The sequence below is a fragment of the Scardinius erythrophthalmus genome (assembly GCF_964197995.2).
Source record: "Scardinius erythrophthalmus genome assembly, chromosome: 12".
Classification (NCBI taxonomy): domain Eukaryota; kingdom Metazoa; phylum Chordata; class Actinopteri; order Cypriniformes; family Leuciscidae; genus Scardinius; species Scardinius erythrophthalmus.
The window spans coordinates 14,790,939-14,808,520 of NC_138232.1; the positions used below are offsets into that span (position 1 = coordinate 14,790,939).

At 37.3% G+C, this 17,582-nt stretch overlaps 1 protein-coding gene across 1 annotated transcript; it reads right to left on the reverse strand.

Moving 5' to 3' along the window:
* Positions 1 to 5,764: 5,764 nt before the first annotated feature.
* Positions 5,765 to 17,367, reverse strand: il23r (interleukin 23 receptor; the record flags this gene model as incomplete). The annotated part of the gene is made up of 15 exons (XM_081380586.1): positions 5,765 to 6,383; positions 7,196 to 7,286; positions 7,546 to 7,633; positions 8,770 to 8,946; positions 11,102 to 11,257; positions 11,938 to 12,036; positions 12,199 to 12,381; positions 12,491 to 12,689; positions 15,008 to 15,090; positions 15,197 to 15,353; positions 15,442 to 15,578; positions 15,754 to 15,917; positions 16,065 to 16,182; positions 16,946 to 17,218; positions 17,304 to 17,367. The coding sequence occupies 15 exons, from the start codon at positions 17,365 to 17,367 to the stop codon at positions 5,793 to 5,795; spliced, it is 2,580 nt and encodes an 859-aa protein (XP_081236712.1). The 3' UTR covers positions 5,765 to 5,792.
* Between the last annotated feature and the right edge of the window lie 215 nt (positions 17,368 to 17,582).

The window sequence follows — 17,582 nt, forward strand, 5'->3', positions numbered from 1 at the left end:
GCTGTGTGTTGACGAAAGTGTTTTCCAAGTGATTGGTAAGCTTTCTCAGGATTGGTTAAGATATTCCTTGTTGTCTCTGATCTCAAGCATTTTCTGTGCTATCAAGTGCAAAATATGGCAGTACTATGCTTCACATTAATTTATATTACATGCATGACCATACTCATAAAGGGACAAAATAGGCCAGACTGTGCCCACCCACCCTTAAAGACCCCGGATATCATATTGAAATGTGTCATAAAGTGTCACAATAGTGGAATATTTGTACAGAGATGTGCTGTGAATAAGTCGTTCACGTCTCCTCACGTGTGAGATGTTGAACTGTATTCTAAAGGGTGACACAAGAACTTTCACAGGAAGTTTTAAAAACAGCTTTGCGGTGCAGGTGTCTCAAAGCATGATGGTTAACTGAGAACCAAAATTAACCTCTGGCTAATGGTATAAGTAACATATCAGGTTAACAAGGTTTTACATGTCAAACGCAGCTTAACATGTTTTTAATACATTCTACCTCCCATCTGATTGTGATAAAGATTACAAGAAGTTACATTTCCAACACAATAATGCATATGCATTAGATTTAAATCATTTATTGGTTAAAAGATTCATTGATTAAAAAGCTTTGTAATTCCTCTAGATGTTAATGGTGATTTGTCTTTTTAAATAAGTAATGAAATCACACCTCTGGAGTACAGAACAAAGTGTAAATAAACCCCAAACTTAACATCATTCCTGTAAACATAAAGGTGTGGCTCCTTCTCAATGAGCTTTGAAACATCTGCAGTTGTGTTGCAAAGAATTTCATTTTCAGTTCCTCTCATATATCATGCAAACTTTTTTTCTAAAAAATAGATTTTGAGGGCCTACACACAATCCGGCCGTTCTTTGTGAACTCAACATGAGCTGAATGTCACATAGCCTATAAAAAACAACTTAATCACCATAACATTTTGGAGACAGCTTGTTTTGTGTTTGCTGTAGTCACTCATCCTTTTGATCGCTTTAAACCATTGTTCTTCAACCCTGCTCATGAAGGACCCCCAACACTGCACGTTTTTTTTGTTGGTCTCCCTAATCAAACACACCTGATTCAAATTATCAGCTCATTTTCACATGGGTTAATAAGCTGATGAGTTGAATCAGGTGTGTTTGATTAGGGAGACAAAGAAAATGTGCAGTGTTGGGGGTCCTTCAGGAGCAGGGTTGAAGAACACTGCTTTAGACAAGTGGTTCTCAATTCCAGTCCTCGTGACCCTCTGCTCTGCACATTTTGTATGTCTCCCTTATTTAACACACCTGAACCAGATCATCAGCTCGTTAGGAGAGACTCCATGAACTGAACTGAGTGTGTCAGATAAGAGAGACATACAAAATGTGCAGAGCAGTGGGTCACGAGGACTGGAATTGAGAACGATAATATTTTCCTTTCACATTTTCAAAAATTTGTTGAATTAATCACTTGTCTTTAGGGTTAATATTTGATCTGATGACCTTTCATCTGAATCACCCTAAAAAAGTACACCTTTATTGCAAACTTTTAACAAGAGTACTTACTATGGAAATAATTTACTGTAAAATAATATTCTTAAGTGTGAACTAAATGTAATATTTCTTGACACTTAATTGCAAATACAATGTAAATTTATTTTTAATGCAATTATCTGAACTTTAAAGTGCTTCTTTGGCCCACTTAAAGGTGCCATATGTAACAATTGAGGTAAAAATATCCCAAAAATGAGCTACACACATCAAAAGAATGAGAAGAAATAAGGGCGATGATGTCATTAAAAAAATGTCAAGTTATAGTGCTGCAGAGATATCAACCTTAATTAGCATTAGCATTACTAGCCACGGCCCGACAGGTGTCGTAATACCAGTTTCGGCCATGGGAGGCGGTATACGGGCAACATAACCACCAGCCAAACATGCAATACACGAATAACTCGCACGGCTTGTGGGCGTACTTGAACCTGATGTGGAAAGTACAGCCCACTACTACATTTCAGTTCAGGGAAGAGAGCGGAAGGATGGCTGAAGCCCTTGGCAAGAGACCCCTACCACCACCCGCTGCAGGGAAAAAACCGCTCTCTGAAGCACAAATAAAATCTCAAAAAGCTATCCGCCACACTGGCGGGTGAACGATCATACCAAAATATGACATTTTAAGCGCGCACGCGCTCTTCTGCCTCTAAGAACTAGCAGAGAGAGAGAGAGCGAGCCCCGGCCGCGCGCGCGCGCACTCACTCACTATATTCAGAGCGGTCAAGTTTCCCCGTACTTTTTGACAAGCGTCCTTGACAGGGCGGCCAGAGCTTCTTTGCAGCTCAAGTCGGCGGCGGTGTATACAGTTTTAGTAACGCTCTATCTGTTGACGGCGCTGAGGAAAAAGCTCCAGCCACTGGAAGAAGCTGTCGCCGCCCATTTGTGTCCTCCTGCGCACCCATCAAAGCCGTGCAGAACGTCTTCAGCACTCACGGATCGCGCATACTCCGCCGCTGGCCAGGCTGCTTCTGCTTTACACACCCTGGACGCACGAAACGTAACGGAAAACATTGCAAGGTGTAATGAGACCGAATGTTTTTTGGTGACTAATGATAACTTAGCTAGAAGTGGTATTGCTAATGAAAATCAAACTTGATATATGCTGCTAAATTAGCTTCAGGCGGGCAGCGTAACACTCTAAATAGATGTTGTCCCTATTTTAACTTGTACCTTTAAAGGTGCCATATGTCATGTCTGGCAAAAAAAAATCAAGTCATACTCCACATTCCATACCAGATGGGGGCAGTATACCTCCAGAAAGTGAATTGGTCTATGCTCCGCCCCTACCTTCTTAACTGCACATATACAAGTTAAAATAGGGACAACATCTATTTAGAGTGTTACGCTGCCCGCCTGAAGCTAATTTAGCAGCATATATCAAGTTTGATTTTCATTAGCAATACCACTTCTAGCTAAGTTATCATTAGTCACCAAAAAACATTCGGTCTCATTACACCTTGCAATGTTTTCCGTTACGTTTCGTGCGTCCAGGGTGTGTAAAGCAGAAGCAGCCTGGCCAGCGGCGGAGTATGCGCGATCCGTGAGTGCTGAAGACGTTCTGCACGGCTTTGATGGGTGCGCAGGAGGACACAAATGGGCGGCGACAGCTTCTTCCAGTGGCTGGAGCTTTTTCCTCAGCGCCGTCAACAGATAGAGCGTTACTAAAACTGTATACACCGCCGCCGACTTGAGCTGCAAAGAAGCTCTGGCCGCCCTGTCAAGGACGCTTGTCAAAAAGTACGGGGAAACTTGACCGCTCTGAATATAGTGAGTGAGTGCGCGCGCGCGCGGCCGGGGCTCGCTCTCTCTCTCTCTGCTAGTTCTTAGAGGCAGAAGAGCGCGTGCGCGCTTAAAATGTCATATTTTGGTATGATCGTTCACCCGCCAGTGTGGCGGATAGCTTTTTGAGATTTTATTTGTGCTTCAGAGCGCGGTTTTTTCCCTGCAGCGGGTGGTGGTAGGGGTCTCTTGCCAAGGGCTTCAGCCATCCTTCCGCTCTCTTCCCTGAACTGAAATGTAGTAGTGGGCTGTACTTTCCACATCAGGTTCAAGTACGCCCACAAGCCGTGCGAGTTATTCGTGTATTGCATGTTTGGCTGGTGGTTATGTTGCCCGTATACCGCCTCCCATGGCCGAAACTGGTATTACGACACCTGTCGGGCCGTGGCTAGTAATGCTAATGCTAATTAAGGTTGATATCTCTGCAGCACTATAACTTGACATTTTTTTAATGACATCATCGCCCTTATTTCTTCTCATTCTTTTGATGTGTGTAGCTCATTTTTGGGATATTTTTACCTCAATTGTTACATATGGCACCTTTAAAGGGTTAGTTCACCCAAAAATGAAAACGATATACTACGTAAAAAGACTCGAGGCCCAGAGAGAAGGAAATGAATAGTGGAATAAAGTCGTTATTTTTGTTTTGTTTTTTTGCGCACAAAAAGTATTCTCGTCACTTTATAAACTTAAGATTGAGACACTGTAGTCACTTGGACTATATTAGTGATAGTTCACCCAAAAATGAAAGTTCGGTCATTAATTACTCACCCTCATGTCGTTCCAAGACTTTTGTCTATCTTCGGAACACAAATGAAGATCTTTTTGATGAAATCTGAGAGCTTTCTATCCCTCCACTGACAGCAAACCAACTACCACTTTAACACTTCAAAAAGTTCATAAAGAGATCATTGGTTTAGTCCAAAATCTTCTGTAGAGACTCAATCACTTTATATGATGAACAATTCAGGCTATTATTCACATTTAAACATTGATCAGTGGACATAAACAGAAGCTCAACCGAACTGGCTTGACGAGCAAAAACAACCCTCATGGGTTCTTGCAGAAACTCAAAAGGGCTGCGTAACACACGAGAATAAACCTCATTGGTTGTTGCAGAAGCTCAAACGTGCTGCGTAACACACAATAATTAACTTAATTGGTTCTTGAGGAAACTCAAACGTGCTGCGTAACACGAGAATGAACCTCATTGGTTCTTGTGGAAGCTCAAACGTGCTGCGTAACACGAGAATGAACCTCATTGGTTCTTATGGAAGCTCAAAAGTGCTGCGTGACACGAGAATGAACCTCATTGGTTCTTGAGGAAGCAAAAACTTGCTGCGTAACACGAGAATGAACCTCATTAGTTCTTGCTGAAGCTCAAAAGTGCTGCGTGACACGAGAATGAACCTCATTGGTTCTTGAGGAAGCAAAAACTTGCTGCGTGACACGAGAATGAACCTCATTGGTTCTTGAGGAAGCAAAAACTTGCTGCGTGACACGAGAATGAACCTCATTGGTTCTTGCACGTCAAGCGAACATGCTAGAGCTACTGTTTACCACAACTGATGTATGAGTTAATAAATGTTTGTATGTGAATAAATGGCTAAATTCAATCTGTTTATCATATAAAGCGATCTTTTTGAAGCGTCAAAGTGGTAGATTTCTCAGATTTCATCAAAAAGATATTCATTTGTGTTCCGAAGATGAACGAAAGTCTTAAGGGTTTGGAAAGACATGAGGGTAATTAATTAATGACATTTTTATTTTATTTTATAGTGAACTAACCCTTTAAGTACATCAACCTTTTAACTTTATTACAAGTGCACTTTTTAAGTGTGTTAAGAAACAATCATTAAAGTGTATTCTCTTTAAATACACTAGAGTGGCCTTTTATTTCAATATTATATTATCTGCGACTGCAAGTCGTTAAAAAAAGTACAATACAAGTGGACATTCAATACAGTTAAGCGTACTGCTTTTTCCAAGGTTTCTTAACGTTTTGTCCATAAGATATATATATATATATATATATATATATATATATATATATATATATATATATATATATATATATATATATATATATATATATATAAAAGATTATTTAGGCAAAAAAAGTGCAATTTGACAGCTGTGTGTCTTTTCATTTGTATCAAAACAGTATTCAAGAGGAAGAAGTTACTAAGAAAAAGATAACTCAGCAACATACAACATACTTGTATGCGAAACCAAAGTGATTCATATGCATCTGACTAAAGCCACACATTGGCTGAAGTGCAGACAATATACAGAAAATAGAGTATCATCACTGTAAAATCATAAAAAACCTTAATGCTTATGTACAAGATGGTCTCATACAAGTGCTTGGATATGGTTGTGTTTATCCCGGAATTACATCCATGGCGATATTCAGTTCAGCAGTACTCTTGCCCGCAAGATATTTCTTAAAAACGTGTTCAAAAGATCGTCTAACCCTCTTCTGGAATTGAAAAACTATGGCAAAGCCCTTGTGGGGAGTATGGGCTGGAATTAAAGACAGGCTGTCTGAGGCAGCTCTCCAGGTCAATGGGAAGTACAGTTTGACTTGTGAAAGTGCTCTGCCCTACATCTCCTGTTCCCACAGTCCTCTCATTCTCTTCCACTCTACCATCCTTCTTGGAAGCTATCTGAGGGGAAGAGAGGAGGCCTTCAAGAACGCCCAATCCGAGTGCTCCATCCATGGCTAAGAAGCTATTAAAACGCCCATGTATCACGGGAATACGGGTTAAATCCCAACTGAAGTCATGATGTGATGGAGACACCAACAAAGGGAACTGGTCCTCCTCCTTTAGTTCTTCCTCTGTAGTCTCAGAGACGTCTTCATTTCTCTGTGAAGCGGTCAATAACTGAGGTTTATAAGGAGAATCAATGCAAATCACGTCCGTCGTGGACGTTTCTGTGACGTGAAGAACAGCTGGATAAGAGTCTTGCCTCTCCCAAGACGGATCAACTTCCTCAATGGGAGTTAAGGGAGGATCGTTGTCTCCAGAAAGAGGTCCCCAGGGGCCATAGCTGTCATCCTAAGAGGAACAAAAAGGTATTGGTAAGTATGAAGACAATGTCTAATAATAGTTGCAATAACAGGTGCAATTCCATATAACTGTAATGCACTTTGACTATAATCAAGTATGTTGAAGGTATTTCGATGTTTACCTTTACAAAACTGCATAATGTCAATGATAGTTTTAGACAGTGTTGTCTGCTTTTACACTCTTTTCTTAACTCAATTACAAACAGCATGTTGCATAGTCATCAGTGAGCTATAATACAGGCATGAACATGGGGTAAGGCCTCTATAAAATGTAAAATTTGTTTTCCTTCAACCATTGTAGAAGGCTTATGACTCTACAATGACTGTTACAATATTGTACAATAACAATTCAATGTTGACAGATTCTGAGGACATCCATAACCATGTAATTTCTGCTACAGTGCCTCATAATGTTTTTTTTTTAACTGATCATCTGTACCCATACCGAACTGGACACCTCCTCATTATGCTCGTCCAGTTGATTTGTGAATGCTGTTTTTTTGTGTGTGTGTGTGTGTGTGTGTGTGTGTGTGTGTGTGCGTTTTAGTTTTTGCCAATACAATCAATGCGTTATCTGTTATGTTAAGGTTCAGTGACCTTCTGAAGTTCAGTATGTTTTTCTATTGGAGATGGATGACAGCTTCAGAAGAGTGAAAATGCCGTTTTCCCATTTGATCACAATGTATCTAAATTACGGTAATGTAATCCCTCCAGCCTTGTGAGATACTGACCAAACCCACTTCGCAAGATCTCATTGACATCTCATTGATCTAAAATGACATTGTATAAATAAACAATTACCTTTAGTAGTTTTATAGCATTGCTGTTATCGAATTTCGGTAAATTTTCAAAAATCCAATAGACTCCCATGGACATGCACATTTTCATCATTCTGTTAAAAGATTTTTTAGGAAATAAAAGTAAGTTATACACAAACAAACACTCACCTAACTTCACCTAACAACTATACATTATATTAAGCTTATTTTAAATAAAATGGCCATTGTTTTATCACAACAATTTGCTCTGAACTCTCCACTTCACACTGGCTGTGACTGTAACATTATGAAAGACTGCAAGCATGAGCCACATTGTGAAACTACTTGCACAAATGAAAGTGCAAACACCATCAAAAACCCCTAGCATGTCACCTTTGCCGCACACATTTCAGGTACATCAGGTTGGCCAGGATCACTAAAGGAACAGCAGCAGCCAAACAAATTCCAGCTATCATTCCACCTGGAAAGTACACATTAACATGAAATGGTATTGTTAGAACAATTCTGCATTAACTGTTTATAATATCTTTGAAATCACTTTATAAGTGCATGCTTTGTGAATAATGCATGAATATGATTCAGCGTCTTGTGTATGCACAGTATGCAGCCCTAACCCATACCCTACACAATGAGTGATATTGTAGTCAAAATGTGCACTGAAACTCATACTGATTCTCTTAAAGCGATAGTATGACTTTCGTCGCTGGAACGCAATTTTTGTTTTTTGTTAAGTCAATGGGGTCCAGTGTTGATTTGGATCTCAATGACTTTGACTTAACAAAAACAAAATATCTTAATACAAGTACCAGGGAACGACATGAATATGAGTAAACAATGATGACAGAATTGTAATATTTCAGTATAGCAACACTCTTCACATCTTTTTGTCAAATACTGTATTTAAAACATATGCATGCTTGTAATTGATTGTGGTCAAACTAATGTGATTTAAAGGATTAGTTCATTTCAGAATTAAAATGTCCTGATAACTTATTCACCTCCACGTCATCCAAGATGTTCATGTCTTTCTTTCTTCAGTCGAAAAGAAATTAAGGTTTTTGAGGAAAACATTCCAGGATTTTCTCCATATAGTGGACTTCAATGGGGTACAACAGTTTGAAGGTCCAAATTGCAGTTTCAATGCAGCTTCAAAGCGCTCTACATGATCCCAGCCGAGGAATAAGGGTCTTATCTAGCGAAACGATCGGCCATTTAAGAAAAACAAAAAAACATTTATATACTTTTTGACCGCAAATGCTCGTCTCTGCGATGCACCACGCATTATGTAATCACGTTGAAAGGTCACGCATGTTCCGGTTCAAAAAGGTAGGGTGAAGAAAGAAAGACATGAACATCTTGGATGACGTGGGGGTGATTAAATTATCAGGAAATTTAAATTCTGAATTGAACCAAAGTTTCTCCACACAGTTAATCCCCCAGCTAACAAACATTTTATTAACGTTACTGGAAGAATGGTTGTTCATAACTATGAGAGAACCTTGCCAGAATGTTAGCAAAGGTGCTAAGTTAGCCAAAGTACAATGCTTGGTTTTAAAGATCCTTGACCTTTCTCGTCTATTTCATTAGAGAATGCACCTGTTGTCTTGTCTGAACTGGGTTGATATGATAGTTTGCTGGGACAACAGCAGGTGGCAGGTTTTCCTTTGGGCCCTTCACCCGCAGAATTCCATGCAGACACCAGAATATCGAAACATTCCTGTGGACCCTGCAGCTTCCAACTCAAACGTCTAGGAAATGTGTAAGGCACATTTTCTGCAAGCAGAGCACACACAAAACACGAGGAGATGACGACTGTTTCTTCCTTGATGTTTTTTTCAGCAGAAAATAATATAAAACATTTAATTTGCATCACTCTCTGTTTAGTTTGTTTTAGCAAAGACTAGATAGCTTCTCTTTAAAACAGGTTTCATGATTCAGGGTCAAAGGCATAAGCGTAACTCTGTAGGATGAAACATGACATTGAACTGTTCAGCAGGGTGGAGATATTTAACACAGAGAGAAAGACGTTATGTACGTTTTTGTCTCTTCTACATCACTGTTACACCACAGGATCATAACAGACATGTTTTAGATACTGTTGTCTGTTTAACAGTTTGGTTAGAGAAGCTACGTTGGAGACAGAAACATTTGCAATAGCCACATGCTTTCCGCTGATGCCTCTACTTCCTGTCATGCCAAAAGCCACATGTTAAGAATAGCTGCTGTTAGGTCTCATTCGCTCTATCCGAGCTGTAGCACCAAGAACGCACAGAAATTACATAGAAGACAGGAAGAGATTCACTCTAGTGAATATGTATCTACAATGGTGCACAGCAGGGATGAAAGCCCATATAAACCGCAATTTTCTCTCTAATAATTTTAACCGCAATCATCTCTCTAATAATTTTGTTCACCAGAAGTCTTTTTTTTTTCTTTTTATAAATGTAGAAACTGAAAGTCATCTGCCATAGTCCTAAGCATGTGAGGCCCATCAATGAATAGTTTTCAGTTTTAGTTAAATCTGACATATGGGCCTGTCCCTTTGAGAGTGACATCTTTTTTCCAACACTTGTACATTTAATTTTCTCTTGCAATAATAAAATATTAACTCAACACTGCCATTAATAACAACAAGCTGCAGTAGATCAAGTTTAAGTCATCTGGATTTTCAAAGGAACTTTTTGAGCCTTACTGGCAAAGCAAAACGACCCCAAAAAAAGACCAAAACCTGCACATATACATAAACTGGTGGAACTACACTACTGTTAAAAGTATTATTCTTTAAAAAGATTTATTCTGAAAAATCCTGAAAAATGCATCATGATTTCCACAAAAAGCGGCCCAACATTTCCAACATTTATAATAATAATAATAATAAATGTTTCTTGAGCAGCAAATCAGCATATCCGAATGATTTCTGAAGGATCATGTGACACTGAAGACTGGAGAAAATTCTGCTTTGCCATGACAGCAATAAATTACATTTTAAAATATAAACACATTATAAAACAGTGATCTAGTATTGTAATCCTATTTCACAATACTGTTTTTCCTGTATTTTTGATCAAATAAATTAAGCCTCGGTGAGCATGAGAGACTTTGTTCAAAAATAATATTACGACCCCAAATTTTTAAACAATAGTGCTATCCCTGATGAAAAAAACTGTGTAAAACTTTGTTGTTGCATCAATGTATGATTTAAAATCAGTAGATAATATCTCTGAACGAAAATCTTAAACAGCCTGGTCCAGCTGGTCTCTTGGTTGGTTTTAGAAGGGTTTCTAAGTAGTTTAGAAACCCTTCTACTTTTTAGTAGATCAGCTGGCTGAACACTAGCTTGTCCAGGCTGGGAGACCAGCGAAAAACCATCAGTTTAGGATTAGCCTATTATTTTTTAAGAATATTGTTAAAGAATAATTCACCAATGCAACAACAACAACAAGATATAAAACCGAAACCTTTTAAAAGTGGTTCCCATGTTAGATGCTTCCAAAATCAATTTTACACTTATTTACACAGCTTATTTACACTAAAAGTTTTAACGTCTGTTTTAGAAGTGTAATGTAGAAGTGTAGGGGAGTGAGTTTACTGGAAGAGGATGTGAACTTTTTCAGTAAATGGTGGAAAACCCAGCTGCCAAACTGTGGGTGTGACAGTGATGAGTCTCAAACCAAAGACAGGTAGTCTTTCCACTATGCTAAATGCATGAAGGTGCACTGCATCACTTGTGGGGTGAGGTTAAAGACACCTGAGGTGTTTTGGAAGAAAAAAACCCAACAACATTGCTTTTATGTCGAGAAAGTGTTAATAAAAAAAAAACAAATGTTCTGATTCTCTGTGTACAAACCGTGTGACTCCTCCCCTCTACCACATTCAGACATAAACCACAGCCCAAGTTAACACACTCACAAACAACTGTTTTACTTACGGTTCTGGATAAGTCTCTTGTCTCTGTGTCTCTGGAAATAAATGGTGTAGTTTGTGATAAATCCCCTTTGTTTTTCTTGAGCGAGCTCGTCCCATTGGATCAAAATCTGCTTTTCCCCTACGGTTGTAATCGATACATCTGGACCGGATAGAGGCTCTAAAATAAAAAAAAAAAACAGAAGAGGTGCATTAAGTGCATCTTCAATCACTGAGTAGCAAAATGTTAAACAATTGATATAACTCTTTAACTTTTTGTATTTACAACCTACCCATAAACTGACTAACTTTTGACAAATTTTCTGTTACTGCCCTCTTGTGGCAATTTCGAGGGAAAGAAGGGATTATTGCTATACTTTTTGGTTTTTATTGTTCTTTTGTAAGAAATTTTTATCCTAATGTTTTAAAAACATATTAGTAAGTAGTACTTATATTACTAAATTAAGTAATTGTAATATTGTTAATCAAATGTATAACTTAATAGAGTCAGATATAATTAAACTACTAGTTATAGCTATAGGCTATATTATAAATATGAAGAAAAAAAACATTTTGAAATAGACACCTCATTCACACTTATATGAGGTGTAACATGAACAGTTACAGTGTGTACAATGTTTATGTGCACTACCGTTCAAAAGTTCTTGAGCAATAAATCAGCATGATAGAATGATTTCTGAAGGATCACGATGTGACACTGAAGACTGGAGTAAAGATGCTAAGAATTCTCCTTTGCCATCACAGTAATAAATTACATTTTAAAATCTATTAAAATAGAAAACAGTTATTTTAAATTGTAATATTTTTAAACTGCAAATATACAAGTAAACATGAACTTACTCTTTTCCCTGGCATAAACCTGAACAAATGCAGGATCTGAAACTCCACTGGCTTCTTCAGCATATAATGAAATGTTATACAGGACACCGGCTTGCATACCTGCGAGTTCAGAATTGTTTAAGGGCTTTATAAATGGAACTCAGATAATGGACATCATTATGTTAACTACAGCAATCTACATAACATATTAAAGGCTACTGTGTTTTTCAAACCCTTTTGAATTACTTTAACCCTTAGATTTTAAGATCAATTATTTCTTACCTTGTAGCAATGTAAAATTATAGTCTTTTCCTAATCTCTTCCATTCTAAGTGCACTGGGCTTTGTTGCCACTGTACAACAAAACCCAGAATGCCCTCCACTTCCTCATGAGACATGTCCCATGCTAGAAGCACACTGCCCCCTGCTGCTGGAACTGAATATGTTATCATGGGAGCTGGTTTATCTGTGACGCAAACACAAAGAGAGAAATGTAGGACTTTCTTACAGACGAAGATTAAGGGTGCTGCACTTTCTGTGTCCTACAAAACTCAAATAAATCAACTGTTTCTCACCTGTCCATCTCAAGCTCACAGGTGTGGGTGGGGAGGACCCAGCTGATGTCACAGCACTCACGTTAACCTCTGCTACGCTCAGCTGAAGTGTCTGATGGGTGACACGAGCTGAGCAGTTCAGTTCGTGGATCTTGCCTTCTTCTATATAAGATAACTTGTAATATAACAAATCTCCACTGTAATTTTCTGGTTTATGGTGCTGGAAGATGCAGGAGAAATACATAGTCAGCAAGAGAGTTAATGTTCAGGGCAAAGGGCTGTGATGTTCTTTCTTCTTCATATATGACATTACAAATCATTCTTTTTAGTCAGTTCTTTCAATGACCTGCCTGATGTGGTTCACAAATGGGACTGAATGATTCATTTACAAACTGGACTGACCTGGTTCATAAACTCACTAACTGCAGCAGTTCTCGAGTGGGATGGAAACATTTAGTTTCAGTCTGTTCCTCACATAAAGCTATTCTAATATACAGTGAGTGTACAGATTAATAATACCCAGCTAACAGGGAACATTCTCAGAAGATTCAGTCATGGTTCTCTTAAAGTTATGACCAAATGTTCTTCCAGTAATGTTAATAGAATGTTTGTTCAAAGTTATCTGGTCTTTATTACACCCTTCTGCTTTAGATGTGGTACAGAAGAAGAGAAACAATATTCTACCTGGTTGTGTCCTAAAGTGAAGGTGTTTGGGGTGCAAGTATATGATATTATATCACAGATTCATGGAAATGATTTTCCAATGGACCCAGAGGTGTGTTTAGTAGGTAATTCCATTACGCTTACTGAAATGTTGTTGATAATAGCTCAATTTTGACACTGATGTGCCGATTGGATTGTGGTTGTCAGAGGTTTGTAGCTGTGTACTTTTAGAGAAGATCGCATATTCAATGAGGAGCAGGAATTCATTATTTTATAAAATCTGGAAACCCTTTTTTTCCTTTGTGCTTTGTCTGATGTTCGTTGTCATTATTGTGATATTTAAAAAAATCTAAATACAATTTTCAGAAACGTTACCTGGTCTCAAACCGTTAGCACAAAAACATTATTTATTATGGAACTTTTTTTCTGAAACGTATTAGATGTTCATCTCACATTTTTTAAATGTTACTACTTGTTTCAGAATGTTCATAGAACATTCAAAATGTACATTCCTAGAATGATAAAATAGAATGTTCACTTAACGTTCAAAATCAAGACAAGAAAAAACATTTTTAAAACATTTAAAAAAACTGGACATTATGATTGTTAAGAGAACATTCAGAAATACATTTTTTATAACTTTTTGGGAACGTTAGCAAAACATGTTACACTTTATTTGAAGGTGTCATTGTTACAGTGTAATTATATATTTAAGAACGAAGTAATATTAATTAACAATAACTTACTATAGGGTTAGCGTAGGATTAGGTTTTGGTTGAGGGTTAGTTGCATGTAATTATGCATAATTTACTGTTATTACTATGGTGAGTACATGTAACGTATGCAACAAGGACACAGTGTTACCGCAAAATGTTCTTAGATTTGTGTTAGCTGGGTTAAATTATTTGAAGCTTGGCAACTAATCTCTTGTAAGGTCAAGTCATAGCACAAAAGCTCAAAAGAAGGTCAAAAGAAACAATAAAATATTTTAACAGCCATTGTTATGTCAACAATCTATTCAGCTCTTCAAAGAATTTACATATTCAAGGGATTCTTTAAAGCTACTTCTGAGAATAACACTGAATAATCTGTACATTATATTTCGTTCAAAATATCCAGTGGGGTCCAAACGTCATTGCAAGTCTGGGATTCACAGTCTACTTTAAAATGGAAATAAACCAAATTTCAGGACTTTGAAAAAATAAAAACAACAGAAATTTCAGAAAATTAAAATGAATAAGACTTAAGATTTCTAGGTCACTAATCATTAAGAAAAAATGTGACAAGGACCATGAAAAATCCTTTGTATATAAAGTCAATTTTTATATAAAAAGGTAATATTTAAGGTGCTGTTTAAGTAACAATGCATACGACCGTTCAAAAGTTTAGGGGCAGTAAGATATTTTCTTTAAAGAAATGAATCATGCATTAACTAAATGTTGTTCTTTTGAACTTTCTATTCTTAAAAGAATCATGAAAAAGTATCAAGGTAAATATTAAGCCTCAAAAATATTCCCAAAATATTTTTTCTTGAGCAGCAAATCAGCATATTAGAATGAATTCTGAAGGATCACGTGACACTGAAGACTGGAGTAATGATGCTGAAAATTCAGCTTTGCCATCACAGGAATAAATCACATTAAATATATTAAAAAAGAAAACTGTAATTTGTAAAAATACTTCACAATATTAGTGTTTTTACTGTATTTTTGATCAAACAAATGCAGCTTGGTGAGCATAAAAGACTTTAAAAAACATTTATTTGATAAAAACTTATCAACCCCAAACTGTTGAACGGTTGTGTATTATTGTAAAGTTTTTCCTTTGAAATCAACCACCTTTAATTTCATGATTTTTTTTGTCCAGTACTGTTACCTTCCACAACACGGTGACATTCTGAAGTCCATGTGTTCTGGTCCTGTTGATGACTCTCCACACATCAAGTTTGTGTGAGGGTGCTAGAGCATTTAAAAAAAAATGTATTAAACCATTTGCAGGTAAAACACATTTAAACTAACTTCATCTGACTATTGAAAATGTAAAAAAGAAATGTTAAGGAATTACCTATCCCAGGGCTGGTTATATTGAAGGGATGACTCCACATGCTGCAGTTTGTTGAAGTAACACACACTCTCAGCTCAAACTGATAGAGCATCAGCGGCTTTAAAGTTTCCTGCATCAAAATGCATCCAGCTAGGAGCTCTGTTACTCTTCCCAGGTCCTGATCAAATACAAGAGCAAAATGCTCTACTACTTGCTAATGGACGACTTGTTTTAAACCAGTACACATTTTTCACAAATCCTCTCACCCAGTCCTGGTCATCATGCGCTCTTCTGAACCTCATACTTGGTTTCAGTACATCTTCTGAGCCAGTCCAGTATATTGTAGGAGAAAGAGCACCATTTTCAAACACAACTTGTGTTATCTCTGGAGTGCTCGGAATCACTGAACAAAATCAAAATGTCATAAAATCAACATATCATTCAGGCTAGACAAATCTATGCATATTTGGTATGTCAAAACATTATACCGCTTTTACTGAGCAGAAGAAAAAGAGATCATGATATGATCAAAATGAGAAAGTGCTTCAGAAATGAGTGTGTGTAGTTTAGTCTCTTACCAATGTCCCAAATCGAGAAGGGGAAATTATAGTGCGACTCTCCTAATGCATTTTGACCTCTTACGTGGACTGTGTAATTCATGTTCTCATCAAACAGCGATCGTGGAATAGAGAAAGTACAGTCCTTGTCCGTCTTATACAGGAGAAACGGAGATGTACTGTTGCTTTGCAAAGAGAGAAAGACATTGAAGGAAGATAAAATAGAAGAACGGCTGTTTCGATCTTTAATATGTTTGAGAAAGACAAAGTCGCATATAAAATGTACAAGACCGCCTCGATGTTATCAAAATGTCCAAATAGGTCATACTTACTGAAATGTCACTCTGAAGTTTGTAACTAAATGTGTTTTGGTTGTGACCGTCAGAGAGCAGTTAACAAACTCCGAATGTTGGTATGTGACGCAGCTGATATTCGGTTTACCTGGAGGGTCTAAAGCAGAAAATTAATTAATAGCTGGATATTATTAACCAAAAACTGTTAATTGTCACGTTCACAACTATCTATAATTTTTAACAAAAGAAAAACAATTAAGATAATTACTATTAGCATCATAACAGCATTATTACATTATACTTTCACGCATATGTTACAGAACTTCAATTCATGCATTTCCTTATATATTTATATTTCATGATCTAGTTAACAAATGTGGGGGTTTTTTTTCGGTCCCACTTTATATTAAGTGGCTTTAAGTACCATGTACTTACATTGAAATTAATAATTTGATACAATATACTTATTGTGTAACTACTTGTTTTTACATTGTACTTACATTTGAAAAATTCCTGCATGTAATTACAGCTGTAATTAATTTATGTAATTGCATTTGTAATTACACAGTTGACCCTTCCCCTACACCTTAAACCTACCCAATCCACCACACCTGTCCCTAACCTTACCCGTATCACACCTCAATAGCAGCAAAAGTGTTTTACAATACAACATGAACACAGTACATTGTACTTATTTTTTGATGTACTGTAAGTACATAGTACTTAACGCCACTTTAAAGTGGGACCTTTTTTTCTTCTTTTAACCCTTAAAAATCATTTACATTTAGTCAGATTGATTAAGTCAATACATTTTTTGACTTGAATAAAATGAGTTAATGGAGATGTTAATGTAATAATAAATGGGTCCTAGCGTCTATATGGTGCAGAGCGTGTGAATACAGATAAACATACAAACTTACAGCCGGCTTGGAGATCTCTGCCGCAAACACTGTGCCATGTGTCTCCCTCCTTCACCTTGCAGAGTAGTGAAGAGTTTGGCCGATTGATGACTATTTGTGTTTTTATTACAGAGCAATTCGTTGCTTCGAAAACTGTCTGTCTGTTGTAATCTATGGCAAAGAGTCTGCCACAGTGCTCAGTGTTTGACTTGCAGACTACAGTCAAGTTGGAGCCCATGGGGATGACATCTGAGTCTACTATCAACTTTCCAACACATCTGATTCCATAGCAGTCTAAGCAGAGAGAGAGAAAACACTATTAATATATAAGCTTGTTCATGGAACTAATTTAAAGCAGCATCACAATAACTTAACTCACCACAGAATTTGCCACTAAAGAGGAGTAAAAAGACCACCTGCCAGACTCTGAAGACAAAATCCATTTCATGCCTTTCTGGGTCTCTGCTGTGATTATCAGTGAATATTGAATCAAATATTTTTTCCTACACTTCATGCCTGGTCCTTAAGTTTCTTCTCCTGCCTTCTCTGAAACAAACCAGCATGTAGTCAGAAAGAAAATGAGGTTACCTTGCATACAGTCATCCCTTTTTAAAGATGTCACATAAATGGGGTCATTTAATTTCAAAGGCGGAAAAAA